Source organism: Malus domestica, chromosome 15 (genome assembly GCF_042453785.1).
Source record: "Malus domestica chromosome 15, GDT2T_hap1".
NCBI lineage: Eukaryota > Viridiplantae > Streptophyta > Magnoliopsida > Rosales > Rosaceae > Malus > Malus domestica.
The window spans coordinates 19,822,587-19,841,689 of record NC_091675.1 but is presented as its reverse complement, the minus strand read 5'-3'; the positions used below and the strand labels follow the sequence as shown (position 1 = coordinate 19,841,689).

The 19,103-nt window shown below is 37.3% G+C and overlaps 2 protein-coding genes across 2 annotated transcripts; both read left to right on the top strand.

Moving 5' to 3' along the window:
- Positions 1-3,700: 3,700 nt before the first annotated feature.
- Positions 3,701-5,016, top strand: LOC103425042 (cold shock protein 2-like). Its single transcript, XM_008363121.4, has one exon. It carries the CDS (start codon positions 3,895-3,897, stop codon positions 4,684-4,686), a length of 792 nt encoding a protein of 263 aa, XP_008361343.3. The 5' UTR covers positions 3,701-3,894; the 3' UTR covers positions 4,687-5,016.
- A 4,711-nt stretch (positions 5,017-9,727) lies between these two features.
- LOC103401068 (thaumatin-like protein 1) lies at positions 9,728-11,703 on the top strand. Its single transcript, XM_008339775.4, has 2 exons — positions 9,728-10,681; positions 11,040-11,703. The coding sequence occupies exons 1-2, from the start codon at positions 9,927-9,929 to the stop codon at positions 11,179-11,181; spliced, it is 897 nt and encodes a 298-aa protein (XP_008337997.3). The 5' UTR covers positions 9,728-9,926; the 3' UTR covers positions 11,182-11,703.
- Positions 11,704-19,103: the final 7,400 nt, after the last annotated feature.

The window sequence follows — 19,103 nt, the reverse complement described above, 5'->3', positions numbered from 1 at the left end:
TGGGACCATGTGAGGCCGGATAAAACCAAAATATAGTAGTGCCTTTCAACAGAGGTGATCAGAGCCCTTTTCCCTTTGTCCTCTTGACATTTGATAATGGCTAGAAAGACTCACACCAATGACCATTTGATTACACCTTGTTTTATCATTTGACAACACAATCCTTTTTCTCTAACATTTACCAATTTAACTTACTAACACTATCGTTTGTCAAAAAATAAAATCTAAATTCCATTTCCTTTTTTGGGAAAAGAAATTCATTCATGTTCCAACAAAAGATGTTTGCCGCCAATGATAGATCTCAGAAGGGAATACAAAATGGATTAAATAACAAGAAAAATAATTGGGTAAATTACACTTTACTACCTCAAGTTTGGGGTCTATTGTAACCTCATACAACATTTTTAAAACATTTTACTTTCATATCTCAAGTACTATTTTATTTCAATATAATACATCCACATTTTTCATCCATTGATCTGTTAAGAGCTAACATGGCTGCCAAATTTGTGTCACGTGGCAAAAAAATAATTTTTTATTCATTTAAAATATTATAATAATTTACCCAATTAAAAAAAATGAAAACCCAAAGACCCATTCCCCCCGACCACCTCCTTCCCCTCTCACTCTCTTCACCTCCCCTCCCATCCAAAAACCCACCCCACCCCCACCTCCCCCTTCAACAATTGAACCATGACCTTGGGCCTCTGGACCGCACCCCGTGATCCCACATAATCCACAGGCAGCGTGACGAACACCGACGATCCTCTCCGACGACGCTGCTGCGAGAAGTCGTGGAAGAGCTCATACTAAAGGTTGTTGTTGTCCGGCGAGACCAAGCCTCTGGTAAGGAAAGAAAATGGAAGGGATGCGAGTGAAGGTGGGGGGAGACTTAGTACGGGTGTGGCAAAATGAGGCGGAGAAGGTAAAAGGGGATGGAGATGCAATCGCCATTGATGGAGGCTCAAGGTTTCGGGAATCGAAAAATTGTGGTGTGTGATGGTTTTGTTGGGAGAAATGAATGAGCGAAGGGTTTTCTGGGGGTGGGAAGGGAGGTAGGGTAAGGGGGTTGCAGGGTTCGCGATGGCGTGGGGAGGGGTTGCGGGGGCGTCGGCCGTGGAGAAAGAAGGGAGGGAGGGTTGTTTAGGGGTTGCGAGGGAGGTGGGGATGGGGTGTTTGGTTTGCAAGGAAGGGGAAGGGCTCGGGGAAGAAGATGGTGTTTAAAAAAAAAAATTATTAAGGTAAATTATTATAATATTTTAAATGAATAAAAAAAAATTGCCACGTGGCACAAAATTGGCAGCCATATCAGCTATTAACGGATCAATGAATGAAAAATGTAACGGATGTATTATATTGAAATAAAATAGTACTTGAGGTATGAAAGTGAAATGTTTTGAAGATGTTGTAGGCTGAAAACAACAAAAGCCTTTGAATTTGTAGAAGATCATTCTCAGAAAGCCGGAATTGCATCTCCAATGTGTTGTATCACATTCAACATAGAAAAATTAAATTGAATCAATAGCATGTATATCAATTCAATAAAATAATTAATTAATTATAAAAAGAATGATTAAAACGTAATACTCCCCTGATTGAAGAATAAACTCTTTTTAGTATAGTGTCAAGAGCGTGCTGATAACGTGTTGTAGGCATAATTTACTGAACAATTATGGAGGCCTTAGAGAGAGGGGTGCGGCAAGAGTAGATAGAAAGAGAGAGATGTGTAATTGTGAGGTGTGTTCTATTCCACCCCATTGTGCCTTTAAGGTCCGTTTGGTACGTGGGACAGTGCGCCTAAAACAGGTGAAACGCGCTGTTCCACGGAACAAGTTTTGGATGATTTTTCGTTCCGCCTCCCCCCCCAGAAGGACTTGTTCCACCTCCATGGAACACAAATTTATAACATTTTAAGACAAAAATACCCCTTGTCTTTTTCAATATTTAACCATCTAAATCATACAACAAACCCTAACTATCATCTTCTCTTCTCTGCCACTGTGAACTTCTTCAGCTTTGCATCTCCCCTTCTCAACCTTCCTCCTCATCCTTTTTCGTGTAGCCTCTCTGTGAACTTCAGCTCTACATCTCCGTTCCAGGTTCGATCTGATTGTGATTATGTAGCCTCTCGGTCTCTCTTTCTTTGTATTTTGTAGTGCTTCGATCTGCCCAATACTGCATCTGCAACTGAAAATAAAAAAATTGCTTCCAGGAGGTCCTTTAATTAATTTTGATGTAAATTTGAAGTGGCATTATTATTCTTTTCTGATTTGCTTGTTTCAATTTCATTGACACCCAGTTCTTAATTCTGCTAAATTTCTTTGTATTTTGTAGTGCTTCAATTTCTTTGTATTCTTTTATGATTTGCTTGTTTCGATTTCTTTGTAATTTGTAGTCATTTTAATCTTTTGGTTCCGTTCTTCGTCCTGCACACCAAACGTAGAACGGAACAACTTTCCCGTTCTGTCCTACGCATACCAAACATAACATGGAACCACTGTTCCGTCCTGTCCTGTCCTGTCTCGTCCCGTTCCGTAATGTCTGCGTACCAAATGGTACCTTATTTATAGTAGTAGGGAAGGTTAATTCTTTACCCTTTTTAGGATTACAACTCTTAATAGGTAATCAATTCCTAATAGGGATATAAGAGATATCCCTAGATATACTAGGATTTACACAATCACATTCCTAATATAATATGACTGCGACAAAAAGAATATTTTACAGGACAAGATTAATTTTAGAGGTTAAAGGATTGTTGTAGTACATGGAGGAGCAGCAGATCCAAGCACCTAAGACCATCTCCAACCGAAGGGTCCAGAGGGCCAGAGGGCCGAAAATAGCTCGAAAACCGTCTCCAACCGAGGGCTAGGTCAGAGGTCTCTGGAATCTGGGAGGGCCCTATGGAATCGTAGAGGGCTAGAAGGCTGGAGGGTTGGCGAGTTTTTTTTTTAAGTGTTGGATTTCCTGTCGGTTAAAACCGACAAGAATAGTATAGAATATAATGAATTAAAGCTAATGGCTACTGGGATATCTATTAATTAGTATTAACCGACACATATAGTTTGAAAAAATTTGAATACAACGGCTATTTCACAATTTTTTTTACAGTTTTATTATTATTTTTTATTTACAAAATTTATCATATAACTTCTATTTTTTCCTATAACTTCTATTTCACAAAATTTATTTCATATTTTTTTTAAATTCCATTTTTTTCCTATAACCTCTATTTCACAAAATTTGTTTCATATTTTTTTCCTATAACTTCTATTTCACAAAATTTATTTCATATTTTTTTTAAATTCCATTTTTTTCCTATAACTTTTATTTCACAAAATTTGTTTCATATTTTTTTTAAATTCCATTTTTTTCCTATAACTTCTATTCCTCAAAATTTGTTTCATATTTTTTTTTTTAAATTTACAACATTAAATTAAATTAAGTAACATGAAACAACATTAAACAATATGAATTAAAGTTGTAGTTTTTAAATAATAAATTATGTTTGGCCCTCGGTTGGAGACGGTTTTTTGTGAAAGGACTAAAACGAGCCCTCTGGCCCTCGGTTTGAAACGGAAACAAATATGACCTTATACTGTTCATTAAAATATTAATATCTTAAAAAATCTTGGAAATAGCCTAAAAAGCTTAAAAAAGTAAAAGAAGCCCAAGGGGATTAAGAAACGGGCCTGACACGGATTAGGGTTTTCATTTTATATAAATACAAACTAATAAAATACTTTTACTATTCATCCTTAGATTTGCCGTTGCCTTCACTGCAACTCTCTCTCTCCCTCTCTCTCTCCTCTGTATAATCACAGTCACTCTCTCTCTCTGTATATCGCTTTCAAACCCTCGCGTAAATCCATATCAGAATTTTAACCTTTAACCATGGCGGAGGAGAGATCGACCGGGAAGGTGCGGTGGTTCAACGACGTCAAGGGCTACGGCTTCATCACCCCCGACGACGGAGGCGAGGACCTCTTCGTCCACCAGTCCTCGATAAGATCCGACGGTTTCCGCACCGTCGCGGAGGGCGAGACCGTCGAGTTCTTTATCGACTTCGGCGACGACGGCAAGACCAAAGCCGTCGATGTGACAGGACCTAACGGCGCGCCGTTGGTCGGTAACAAGAAGGAGACCTTCGGTCGCTCTGGGGGCCGCGGTGGCGGTGGTGGCGGTTTTGGATTTGGAGGTGGATGGAGAGGCGGTGATAGGAGGAATGGAGGCGGTGCCGGTGGCGATGGGTGTTATAGTTGCGGCGAGCCTGGGCACATGGCTAGAGATTGCCGTCAGGGCAGTGGAGGGGGCGGAGCCGGTGGTGGTGGCTGTTTTACTTGTGGTGGGTATGGCCACGTGGCAAGGGTCTGCCCTAATGGGACTACCGGTGGTGGTGGAGGTGGCGGCGGCGGCGGCGGCGGCTGCTACAAGTGTGGTGCATTTGGGCATATGGCGAGGGACTGTGCTACTGGTGGAGGCGGCGGCGCTGGTGCTGGTTCTGGTGCTTGCTATAGCTGTGGGGCATATGGCCACATGGCGAGGGATTGCAGCGGCGGCGGCGGCGATAGCAGTGCTCGTGGAGGCGGACGATATGGATTGAGCTCTGGATCAGGTTGTTATAACTGTGGGGAAGCAGGGCATTTTGCTAAGGAGTGTGCTAATCCTCCTAATCCCAACGCTTGAAGGAAATAAAAGAGGAGAGAGAGTAATAGTAAATATTCTCTTCAAGAATCTTTGATCTTTTTGTTGCTAAATCATTAGTCTTTTTAGTATTTGGGTCTCTTAATTTTGCGTTTTGGTGGGATATACATATGATGGTTTTTGCAAAAGGGATTTAATTTTTCTGATCGATGGTAAGTGCCGTTGTTTGGCGAACAAGTTTTCCCCTTTCACATGCATATATGTGGCGGTTCGGCTAGAGAACTAGGTGCCTTTTTCATATTAATCCTTCTTGTCATGTTATCGGTGACGCTCGGAGCTATTAAATTGAAAGCCTTTTATTTCAAGTGTTAACTTTGGTCCCTACTTTCGATAATTGAACAATGTGTGTGGTTTGATGATGTTCTTTTCATTGGAAATTGTATTAGACATTTTCAAATGTTGTGGCATGCCCTTGATTTTGTTTTCAACTGTGAATTTATGGTATCTCCAATGTATTGGTGTGGTGGCTTGACTATGTTGTGTTATTTTCGGTTTGGCAGAAGTTGAATTAAATGTCTTCAATTATCTCTAACTTTAGGCGATAGAGCTGATTATCGTCTTGTTTGTTTTCGCATTGTTGTTGATAACTTGATATTGCATTGTGTACCGGAATCCTGTTTAACTTTGCTATTTGTTACATCTTGTTGATGTTGAGAGATTAGGTGTTTCCAACATTTGGAGAAAAAGAGATGAACCACTTGCATTTTTGTTACTAGTTAATAAGGGATAGGATTTGTGATCATTGCAGTTGATGCATTCGGGAGCGAAGAGCTGATCATGATCCTTATGTTCATGAGTATGCATAGGTATTCTGTTTATATACATGTGATTTAATGAACTTGAGCAGCTTGTCATCTGTTGTTGCTGCTGTTGCTTAAGTGATGGTGGGGGGCTGCGCTGCAAACTTAAGCAGCTTGTCACCCCCATCTGGGTCTATTGGGTTCTACCCAGCAAAATCTTTTTAAGCCATCCAGGCGAAGCGTGAGTAAGTTGTCAAACTAGCATAAGCTTTAATGGGAACTGACACGCTTGCAAACCCTTTCAGTTGTGGCTTGTGTACCCCTTCAAATGTTGAAATGTAGATTAGAGTGGCGTTTCTGTTAAATGTATTATTGATCCTTTCTGCCCGTGTCTGGTCTCCTTCATGTATAACCTCGTGTTTTTAAGGTTACAGTATAACTTTCCTTGTAGCTGTAAGGGTGCGTTTGTTGTACCGGACTGTCTCGGACTGGACTAGCCTCAGGGACTAAGTTGGACTGACTTAGACTAGACTAAGCTGGACTAGCTTAGTGAAGCGTTTGATACAGTGTCGAACTAACAAGTAGGATAATTAACAAACTCTAATATTATATTATTTAATCTATAATTATTAATATTTTATTTTTATCCTATTTTTTTATCCCTCTATTCCTCCCTTACAGTCCCATTCTATCCCTCTTTTTCTCCTTTTTTTCTCCCTTTTTCGTTCCAATCTTTTCCTCCCCAGATTAAACCTCTCGATTCCAGCCTCTCTCCTCCCTCCTCCCTCCTTCTCGATTTCAGTCTGTATATCTCTCTCTCTCCTCCCTTCTCTCTCTCTCTCTCTCTCTCTCTCTCTCTCTCTCTCTCTCTCTCTCTCTCTAGCTCTGCGCTAGTCAAATGGAACCCTCACGGCTCCATTTTTTTCGATGAGTTGCAGGTTTCTCGACGAGTTTTCCAACTAAATCTCGTCGGATTAGATGAGGTTTGCACCACTAACAAACTCTTCCCCATCTCTGGTCCCAGATCCGAGCTTTGCATGCTCGAATCTATTATGGATTCGATAAAACCCAAACCGCCTGAGACTTCCAGGCCATTTTTCGGCCACCTTCGACCACCTTTTGGCCTTGATTCAAGTAGAATCGTAATCCCCTCACTCCCATCTTCAATTTGGTATTTTATATGAAAATTGGTTGTGAAAAGCATCTAGTCCAATGGTTTTCGAGGGTGAGTGGTCGAGGAGCAAGGTGAGGAGGAGAAAGGGGACAGTCTTAGCTAGTCCCATGGTTTTTGAGGGGTCTCACTAAGACCAGCTAGTCCCTGATTTAGTCCAGGCGAGTGAGACTTAGTCTTATTAAACTTAGTCCATGTCAAGAACAAACATGGGACTGGACTAACCCTTAGTCCAGTCCAGTCCGGTACACTTTAATGAGGGCAAACAAACGTCCCCTAAGAGTTTTAGTTAACTTGTGACATGCGTTAAAGACTAGAAGTGAATCGTTTTTCTTTCTCGACCGATCCCTGCTCATTGTTTCGTATGGATAGTGAGTAGGGAATAGGGATAGTTTCTAGCTGAGATAGCATTTGGAAATCTCAGATGGTCGTAAATCATATTCTTCTATTTTGACTCATGAAGGTGCTTTAACAAGGATTTTGATTCGAGTCACGATAGCAACGGCCCAAACCCGTTCGTTACATCTCGAAGGTATGACACTGAACCTTTTTTTTTTTTTTTTGGTCTAGAATTTGGGTGCCAGATAAAATTCAATGAGGGTTTTTGAAAAGCTACGTGGCTAAGCGAGTCTCGGCGGAATCACTTTTTGGACGACTCTCGCTAGCACTTCCCATTAATTAAACATAATTCCTGGTACAGTTAAATGTGAACATCTAGTCTTAATTTTGTTTCCAAATCTGATGGAGATGGATGCTTGTCATCTAATTTCACTTTATGGGTTATCCCGAAATTGTGTTTTGAAGTGACCCAAAGAGCATGGGCTGCAGCAATTGGTAAATGTTTTGGGTCTCCGTCGGTCTGGCCCTTCAGGTTTCCAGAGGACACTTACCCTTCTGTTTTTGACCCAAACCTTGGCCTCCGCTGGTTGTCAAGTTGCTTGCTTGTAACGAAAGCAACGTTTGCGTGCTCGGGGTCACTGAAATTTAAGGTTGAATATCATTTTCTAAGTGATGATCTCATGTAACCCACATATTTTATATTTGTTGAAGACCAATCCACCTCTCGCCCGCTAAAATTAAATATTAGAAAATCGTTACTGCCATTTGAAAATGACGAGTGTGTGGTTTTAAGTTCAAATCTCGACAATGACGATTTTGCAATCAATTTGCTCTCTTGCTCACTTAGTGTAAATATATAGTTTGATGGGATTTCTTCTTTCTTTTGGAACTAAGTACCAATAGAACTTCATGGTTGCCGCTCAAAGGAGCCAAAACCATAAAACAACATAAGCACTGCCGATTTTTTCATTGTTCCCAGTCCTAGTATACGCTTCAAGACATTTTAGAAGTAAGATATTGCTATAAACTTAATGCTTTTATATGTATAGTAGTGATTACTGCATAAGAACGTATTAAAAATATTTGATAGTCAGCTCTTAAGCCTAAACTTTACCACGATATTGCGAATTTTTTTTAAAAACCGTACCAACTTGGTATCGGAAATAGCTCGAAACAGTTTGAGCTTGGTATCAGGTTCAAAATTTTTAAGCTCGCTCGAACTCAGCTCGTATAAAGGCCAAGCCAAGCCTAATTCGAGCTTGAAAAAAATACATCGCATGTTTTACAAACGAAGATTTTGATATCTGATTCCGATTACGTAACCATGTTGCCTACACTTAGGGAGGGGATCAAGATCCTCTCCTGAGCTAAGGGTGAGGATCCTCTTGAGGAAGCCCATTGGGCTGTTGAAATTTTATCCAGTAACTACAAACATGGGGCCTGTTTAAAAGTTATAATAATTGTAACCGTTGGATAAAATTTCAACGGTCCGATGAGCTTATTTAGAAGGATTCTAACCCTTAGTTCAGGAGAGGATCCTGATCCCCAGGGAGGAAGACTGGTGTCAGGATTTATCAAACACGTGGCAGCTCCATAATGCATGACTCATGTTGCTTCTGACACAGTAGTCCCAAAAGTCCACGTGTAAGTTGAATATATGCTCCCTCCGTTGACTGGTCACTGGACTGATATTTTCAACTCACATGCTGAAAGCTCATGAGTCTGGCCCCTACCCTATCACTCCCAAATCCAAATCCAAATCCAAATCCAAACCAAACATGTGAATTTCGAGCCTCATTTTCTAGAGAGATTTTTCGGTGTACGTTGATATAAATGGAGAGATACTTTTTGAAAAATCTCTCCACTTTTTAACACCTACTTGAATTTTTCCCAACAGATACTAATTCATTTTTTTACTTCCTACACCAACGTCTTTTGTATTCTTATTTTTCTACATTTTATTCGTTTTCTACATTCTTATTTTATTTGTGCTTACAAAATTGACATCTTTCGTCGAAAATAAAGTCAAAGCCGAATCTACATTGCTGCTCGCCAAATTCTATTAGAAAATCTAAACGTTATTGTGATAAATGAGTAATGCTATTCATAACATGTTTTTAAACCACATTTCTATATCACCTTAGGTGACATCTAATATAGACAACCACATCATTTGAAAAATTTGCAAAACCCAAGGAAATGAAGGAGAAAGGCTCATCGTATACCACAATCATCATTTAATTAACTAGTTTTTCTTAATTATTAAATAATAAACTAAATTTAAAATTTTGATTAATTCAAATGATGTAGATGTCCACCACAAATGTCACCTAAGGTGGTATAAAAATATAGTACAAAAATATGGTATGAATAATATTACTCGTGATGAATATGACAGGTGACATGATAATAGTCACCTATTCTAAGTTAATCTATTCCGTTTAATAATTATTAAGTAATTGAATTATACCAAAAAGTTAAATAAATTTTTGTAAATAATTACTGCCATGATAGTTAGTATTACAATAAATAAAGAGTAAATAATAACTACCATAATAAGTGGTTTAAATTCAAATCGACCAGAATGGATGAAAATGATCTTACAGGCCTCGAAAAGCTCTTTCTTCTTTCATATACCATTTTAAACGAGTAATGTTAGAAAAATTAAATTTGTTAATTAAATTATGTATCACCAATAAAAATAAATGTGTTTATGACTGTTTAAGTAATAAACCAATCAATTTTCATATCTTTTAACTTTCAAAACTTTTACTACAAATTTAATCTTCTATTACCTTTTTATTATCACGATGCGTTCTATGCACAAGTGGCCGCCACTAAAGATAGAGACGCTAAAGCACAGTTGCCGACCTTCGGGAGGGGATCCGGTTCCCCCTATAAATACCCCATCTCCCACATGACCAACTGAAACAAAATAGTACAAACGAAAAAAAAAAAAAATTTCACTTCCAATGGCTTCCCATCAAGCCTTTTCATCTTTCTTATTCCTTGTCTGTATCCTTCAATCCATTGGAGTCGGTTACTCGGCGACGTTCACGATCACAAACAAGTGCACCAACACCATATGGCCGGGCATTTTGTCGAATGCAGGGACGGACCAGCTACCCACTACTGGATTCGCTTTGGGTCCTGGAGAGTCTAACACGTTCTCTGTTCCCACCTCGTGGTCGGGTAGGTTATGGGGGCGGACGCTCTGCTCCCAGGACTCAACCACCGGAAAGTTCACTTGTGTGACAGCCGACTGCGGATCTTCTGCAGTCGAATGTGCTGGTGGTGGAGCCACGCCGCCTGCTACTCTCGCGGAGTTCACGTTGAACGGCGCGGGCGGGCTGGACTTCTACGACGTGAGTTTGGTCGACGGGTATAATCTTCCCATGTTGGTGGTGGCCGAGGGCGGGACCGGAGGGAACTGCACGACCACCGGGTGCGTGGTGGACTTGAACGCCGCGTGCCCCTCGGAGCTGAAGGTGACAGCGAGTGACGAGGGCGTGGCGTGTAAAAGCGCGTGCGAGGCGTTCGGGGACCCTCAGTACTGCTGTAGTGGGGCCTACGCTACGCCGGACACATGCAAACCGAGTTCTTACTCGCAGTTTTTTAAGACTGCATGCCCGAAAGCTTACAGCTATGCTTACGATGACGGCACCAGCACCTTCACCTGTGCTTCCGCTAATTATATCATCACTTTCTGCCCTACTCCTTCAACAAGGTAAACATTTTTCACCATTTTTTTGTCTTTTTTTTTGGATTTTAATGAGATTGTTTGTATGAATAATTGATGAAATTGTTTATATGCATATATTAGAGAAAATGTTATGATTTAATTCAAAAGGTGGGTTGAGATTCCACCATTTTTGAACTGTCAACTAAACATGTTAAGATATGGCTGCCACGTTTTTGTTTTAATAATTGACATGCATCAATACAAGCACCGTCCTTGCTTTTATGATTGCAAGTAATTGGCACAACATGCAACACTTGCTAATTATTTAATTACATTATCTTTATTATATTTATTTTTAAAATGTATTAATTTTTAATGAATTTTTTGGCGGTGGGTTTTGCAGTGTGAAGTCGTCGAATGGGCAGGTCCCTGGTGCAGTCGATGTCTCAGCTAGTTTACGTAATACGATGCCCAACTTCGTCGTTATGGCCGTCACTGTTATGGCGGCAGCTTGGCGGTTGCCGCCGCTGTTTGATTCCCTGTAGCAGATTTCACACTAAAAATATCTCATCGGAGATCCGACCTAACAGTTCGACTGTCGAGATTACGTGGTGGGCCCAAACACCTTGATATTTTCTGGAAGCCGACGCCGGAGGAAATGGGCCCCACGATTCCATCGGAGGTTAAACCTTTGCATGTGGGTTTATACGGCGTCGAGCAAAGCCTATGGTCCCATGTGTGCAACTTTAGTAATGCGTACAAACACATACACACTGTGATGATGTGATCCACGTCGTCTGATTATAAAAGGACAAATCATGAGCGTTGCTTTTGCTGCCACAATCACAAAGGGTTTTCCATTTGTTTTTTCTTAAGTCGATTTTCGGATTTTAGATTGTGATGTAAATAATTATATAGTAGAGAAGCAGATATAATTAGTAGCTGGAAATGTAATTCTTTTGCTGCTACATCCAACAATATGGGTTAATGTTTTTTTTTTTTTAATTTTTAAATATGTTATCCGAGCTGGTATTTTAATTTTTATTATTTTTCTTTTGCTCGTGGCATTGCTGTGATTTCCAAATTGATTTATCAGAAGTTGACTCTTTGTATATATATGCCTTAATTTGTTGTTACATTCTTGTTACGAAGCATTTTATACGCATTTAATTAGTAGATTTATTGTGCTTTGTGATGCAACATGCATCATGCCTGTTTTTGCTTGATAGTGTCACGTAGAGGTGACAAATCAACTCAATAGATTGTTAATAAGTCTTATTAAAATTCATTTAGTTTGATTTCACTTTACACAATCACCAACACTAGCAATCTCACTTCTATATATGATGACGATATTAAATTAAATGTGTTTAACAAGTACTCACTAACAACAATGGGTTAAATTGCCACCTCTTTTATCCAAACGTAAGATCCATGCATGAAAAATGAAAGAAATGAAAAGATGAAGTTGTTGATGCTTGTTTTAGTCAGCATCACGGAAGCCCGAACAAAATCTGATCATGGTGTTATTTCACATTTTTGTTTGTTGATGCCTGTTTTGGTCAGCGTCACGGAAGCCCGAACAAAATATGATCATAGTTTTATTTCACGTTTTTGTTTGTTGACCTAAACAGTCATCAACAAAGAGCATGTTAACAATTATTTAACAATCTATCAAATATGTGTAACTAATGTTGATTCCAAAGATACATTGAAGTAGGGGTAGTTTTGGTACATTACCGTACCAAAACATCTGTACCAATTATCATACCAAATATTTGGTACGGCAAAATTTATTACCATTACCGTACCAAAATTTCGGTATACCAAATAGTTTGGTTGGTACGGTATGCTAATGGTAATTGCCACTTTGTTTTACGCCACTTAGTTTGCCCAAAATCTAATATTTTTTAATTAATGTAGAAGTGTAAAAAATATAGAAAAAATATATAAACGCTCATAATGACAAGCATTACAGCTTTCGTGAAGAGCTTAACTTTGAAATTCGCCATTATAATCATATAAATCATAAATAAAAATTTAACCGTTGATTGTTGTTTACATTTACGCTTCATTTTTCTCATCAAATTTTGTTTTTTGGGGTTTTCTTTTCTTGAAATCATGATCTATTAGAGGATGCAGGAAGATGAACGGTTTGGATAGTTGATATTATGTTCAGAGTTTTACGGTTAGTGAAAATATTGCTTGATGTTTATAAAGTTTTTACAAACTATATGATATCGACTCATATTTCAGTTAACCGTAAATATCGAAACGTGATATCAAAGATCTAAACCGTTCATCTTCTTACATCCGCTAGATGATCATGTTTTCAAAAAATGAAATTTAGTAAGAAGAATAAAGCGTAAATGACAATCGACGATTAAATATAAATTTAAGATTTATGGATTATAGTTTTGGATTTTGAAGCTGACCTCTTCATGAAAGTTGTAAAGCTTGTCACTATGAGTGATTGTATATTTTTTTTTTACATTTTTTACACTTCTACGGTAATTATTATTAATTTTATTAATTTTGCCCTCAAATAATTATATGAATAAATACATAATATAATATTAATAATATTGGTAGGTACGGTATACCACCGGTACTGGTTTTGGATACCAGTACTGTATCGAAATAGTATGGTACGGTACAAATACCATACCATTACCAATTGATACAAATTTTTGGTAATAATTTGGTATGGTATGGTTGGTAGGGTGGTTGGTACAGTAATTTGGTAAAAATTTCCACCCCTATGTTGAACCATCAAGTTGTATAAGAACACCCCTTCAACCAAACAAAATGATATCCTTAAAACCCTATAAACTAGAGGATGTTATTTGATAAATAATGGGGTATCAGTCAACTCCTCTAATACTTTAAACAGCTAAAGTGAGTAGATAAAAACTGCTTTTCAACAATTTCTTGTAGATAAAAAGGTTCGATCAATTAAGTAGCTTTTACACCTAGACATTACAACGCTACATGGACGAAACTAATCCAACTTGGCTATGCTCTTTTCGATTTCTAATTTCTATTCATTTATTTATTTATTTTTCTTAAAAACTTTAATTCCAAAAGTTGCAGGATATAATCTGTAAAGCTTTATACTCTTTCTAGCTAATTTCCTAAACTTTTTTTTTCCTGATAAAAAGACTTTTAACACAAACTAGGACAAACAAGCCAGATCACAGCTTAATTAGTGTACGTGTTGAATAATTAAGTTAAGATTCTAAACATCTTAATTAGTCACCTTAATTATAATCATGATTTTGTGTTGAACAAGTTACAAAAGATTCTTTACTCGTGATCAAATAAAGAAAATGTTCACATTGACTTCATCGCTGATGCGATAAAAATACGACCTAGGAGGAGTATCGGCAGGACCATTCATGCACATACACATTTGTAAGGCAAGTTAAACGTGGATTTTTTCATGCAAACGCAAACCATTTATAGGAAAATTAAAAAAATTCATATTCAAAGAGACTATTTGATAACGTTTTCGTTTTTAGTGTTTTATATTCACTTTTCGCACTTGAGATGTGAGGAAAATTTGTATGGAAGAAATGCGAGGGTGAAGAATTATGGTGGGATATATATACTCTTCTTCATCCCTCGTTTCGCTATGTATTTGCCTTCTATCACCAGTAGGAAGTGAAAACCAAAAAATCCAAATGTTCCCTATATATTAGTCACATACTCCTTTTTCTTCCAACTTTGGAAAGGAAGAAGCTAATACTCATCGAAGTATTGCCCTGCACATGGAATAAATACTAAATTTAAAAAATTATGACATGACAAGTAAGATAAGATGATAGAAATATATTCTCAGTTGCACGAAGTTTTTTCTCCTACTACTCAGTGAGAACTTGAAAACTCAAGTTTGGCTATGCCTTTACGCAAAGTATATATCTTATCTCTGTTGAAAACATGGATCTATCGTTTCATATGTGCATTTATGCGTTGTAATGCTGAACTTAGCAACAGAAAAGTTATTGTTTCGCACTTGATTTTCTTAGCCTTTCCTTTTAGTCATCCAATATAATCACTTTCATTCTGACCAAGAATTTTGCCTAGTGCTTTGAAAATTCTGGTGGCTGTGTGTGAGTAGAAAAAAAAAGTATATATAGACGACTAGCCTTTGAAAAGCAAATTATATTTATGGACAGGTGATTGAAAGGCAAAGTTTTAATCTGTGATAGGCTTTTTAGCATACATTTTAGTGGGCTTGGCTGGAAAATTAAGTCCAATACCTCTGAGTGATGCCTAAATTGTCAATGAATCATACAAGTTTGCTAAAGTTGATGGTTTTCTAACGTTATTTGTTACCATCTCGAATTAGTATGCATGCTTGTTCGACTGAAGCAGCAAACAGAAGATGGTTGTGTTAACTTGTTGTGCGTGTTGAACTATACGTTACAATATATTATCGAAAATAATTTAGGGTTAGAAGGTTTCACATATAAGTCATCTAACAACTACATAGGAAGCATTCATTCTTTTGAAGTTAATTATTCTTACAATCTCAAGATAATCAACAATTAGACTATCTTTTTGCCCTACATTATCATTTTCATTAATTATCCTTGCTGTGCGGGTATTAGTTTAGCCCCTTAAGGCCTCGTTTGTTAGAGAAGATTAATATGGATAAGACTATTCATTATATTAAAGGTATTTTGAAAGAAGAAATGGATGACAACTTCCTTATTTTGTACAAGTTGAAGGCTACTCATGAAAAAAGTTGTCTTTTAATCCTAACATTTTTGTGGGGATTAGTAAAGGGATATTTTTTCTTCATGAACAACCTTCAACTTGGACAACATATGAAAATTGTCATCCTTCAACAGCGGTGGATAGTATTTTGAACGTTGAAGATGATAGAGGAGTGGATGGGAATTTAGTGGAAGAGATTAAGTAGCTAAGAAATTGCTTTCGAAGCTTTGCGTGCCAATGGCAGCCGAGAGCGGCAAACATGGCAGCACATTCAGTGGCTCAATTTGCATTAAGCTGTAATGAATTCATGGTTTGGGTTGAGGAGGCTCCTCCATGGCTAATGGTAATTTTGGAGGCTGAGTCGGAAACTCGGAGTATATGATTTCAGATGGTGGTAAACAGGGAGCTTCTTTCCTGTTGATGGACCTTTTCTGCTTGAAGATGGCTATACCAGGTGGGGGTTTTTGAAGTCTTTGTTAACCCATCCCAAATGTGTAATGCTTTATTGGTGTGGAATGAAATTCATCGTTATTGATCAAAAAAGAAAGGGGCCCCGCACACGGGGGAGGTTTGGTGCAATGTTTTTTCCTCCGGAGAACAGTAGGTGTGTTGCTTGCGATTATTGACGAAGAGCTAATATCACCTAATCATCTTTTATTCTTGCTAGAAAAACAAAATACGAACTTTGGAGAATATAGTTTCAAGGATCATTTTAATTAATTGTATATTCTTGCGTCGCATTCTCCACAACTTTTGTACCTATTGGCATTGCTGAATAATTTGTTGTAATCCCCAAAAACTAAATAATTGTTTGTTAATGAGTCGATATTTTACTATATATTTGACCATATTTTTAGTATTAATTTATTGGTTATTTTGTGAGAAGTTTGATACTTTGATTTATATTCTTAATGTAGGACATTCGACTTCCTCTGGAGCAAAAAGTAGTCAAACAGAAGAATTTTGGAGTAATTCCAATTGGAGGATGTTCGTGAGTTTGTTGACTTGATCATATCAAAGTTCATAATTTTCTACCAAGCGGTTTATATATGGCGATGAAATAAAGGAGCAGCGTGCAGTGCTGTCAAACTGACATTTTGGAATTCTTTGGGCTTTTTGGCGTCCAAGATGATGTCCTTTGGGTTCGAAGCCTTCTGCAATTATGTTCGCGATATCTCAAGCTTTAATTTTAGCCATTTTGGGCCTGTTTTGGAGCTCTGAAGATATAGAAACATGGCTGTTCTTAGACTATGCAGATTTTACGCGAATTTTACTAGTCAATTTAGGATTATGTTTCCTAATTTATTTGAATTTATTTGGTTTCCTAGTATTATTCTAAGACCTTTTCTAGGTAGGGTTTTATTTTCTAGTAGTATAAATAAGGCTTTTTAGCCATTAGGGTTTAGGGGGAGACGGAAAGAGAACGCACACACTACTTAAAGAGCCTTTGACGATTCAAATTTATATTCAAGGTGCTTTCTATCAATGTTTTTAATAATATTTTGTTTTATAGTTGTTGGTAACTAGTTTCGTTCGCTAGGGTGAGGCCACGAGCCTTAGTAAGAATATGTAGTTTCTTTTCAATTTGCTTATGATATTATGCATGCAAGTTTTGAATTATTAATCACCGGTTTAAACTATCTAATTGTCTTAATGCTTAGCTACCATTAGGATCTTTTAAAAAGTAAATTGATGCAATTTTGGTCAGAGGTCGGTCCCTGAAATTGACGAAGGCTTCTTGTGATTAATATGTGCAAGTTCACTTAGGATGAATACCACGTCTTAAGGGTTTTATGGTTTTTCAAAAGGTTTCACAAAGCTTAATGAGTCATGCATGTTTAGATTTGATCTGAATACTACAGACGGGTTGCATGTTTGATATACGCTCTATGTTGGGGGTCCAAGTAGGCATATATTTGGAAAACCTAACCTTCAAAATATGCATGTGTAATTCATAAGTAATTGGAAGAACGACATAGGATTGTTAAAGTGATGGTGGAACCCTAGGCTTTTACAATTTAATTTTCAAAAACCGTTTTCTTTTAGCTTATTTTATTTTGTCATTTTATTTAATTATTTTCTATTAAATTCGTTTTTATTATTTTAAATTAAAAAATCAACTTTTTCCAAAACTTTGAAAGAACAAAAAACTTTATTTTAAGTAATTAATTAAGATTTGATTTGATACAATTATTCATTCAATTCATGTGGAGAACGACCTTACTAGAGTCATCTATACTACAATTACCTTGTACTCTTGCAAGTATTTTAAGTGTTTTTATCCCTACTTGTGCAGGTGATAAAATCCCTATCATTTGTTCCATCAAAAGTGTACGAACATGCTAGGATTATAGCTTTTGAGAATTCCTGGAATATGTACAATTCACATAAATTGTTGGATGAAATATATGTAATAGGAACCAAAGTATTGTTCTCGTGACTGAACGACCTTTCTTTTTAAGTCATTCATGCACAACTCACAACCGTTGATTATTATGAGCTACAACTATAAAACTATAACAAAGTCATAAAGCATAGATTAAAAAACACTTTTGATAGCCATATCTTGATAAGCAAAACTAAAGCTACTCTTTTGATCCCGTATTACCTCCTCCATGTTCACTGCCCCTTCACATCCCCGATCCCCTTCCATGTATACTTAATTGACCCCATGCAACTTGTATCGTTTCTGTTAGGGATATCAATTATTTTACTTTTAGGAAAAGGCATCCTTTTCTTCTTGAAATAGTTATCATGTTTAATTGTCTAATTAAGCCAACTTTAGTATATTCAACCTTTTCCCTTTTCACCATTAATCATAAAAATACAATGCATCCTTTTTCCCTAAACAAACAAGTTTATAGGGGAGGGAAATTAAAGCTTAAAAAACAAAGGATTCCCGATTTACATAAACCTTTTTTTTTGGTAAACACATAAACCTTTTTAGAAAGAATGTTTTTACTATCAAAAGTGCTATATATGGTGGTTGGGTGACGTACATGTCTTTTACTAAAAGGGTGCTGAAACAAAAACAAAACAAGGGGATGATCGATCAAACGGTGATGCTGATGAAAAAGAACAAAAGTTGAAAAATCTTATCCAGATAGTTACTTTACACGGCATTTAACCTGTCACTTGGAGGCTTAAAGGTATTGACAGAATCATCCTATTTAAAATATCACATAATATTCCATTTTCCCCTCAAAAGTAACGATATTTGATTATATATAAGAAAATGGATTATCTCCGGATTTCTTTCACCAAATCCACCAATCCGGACTCTTAAAATTTGATCCATTAGCTAAAAACAGGGGCCCTTTAAAAGTTATAATAAATTTAACAGTTGGATCAAATTTTAAAGGTCCGGATTGGTGGATTTGGTAGAAGGGATCCAGAGAGAACCACTTTCCTATATAGGGAATGAGGATCTTCTCTGGATCCTCTTTGTAAGGATCATGGGGATCCTCAAATCGTGTCTATTTATCGTACATTGTGTGGTCAGAAATCATATTAAATACTTTTATTTTAAATAAAATATAAATAGTATCTGACGAAAATTGACCGCACGATATACGATGAAAGTAAACGATTTGAGGATCCTCATGATCTTCATAAAGAGGATCCGGAGAGGATCCTCCTGGATATATAGGGTCCTTAGAGTATCCCCAGTAAGAGGTTCTATATGAGGATGAAAAAGTAATGGATGTAGCTTATTTTAGAGCTCCAAATAATCTTTAGGGCTTTA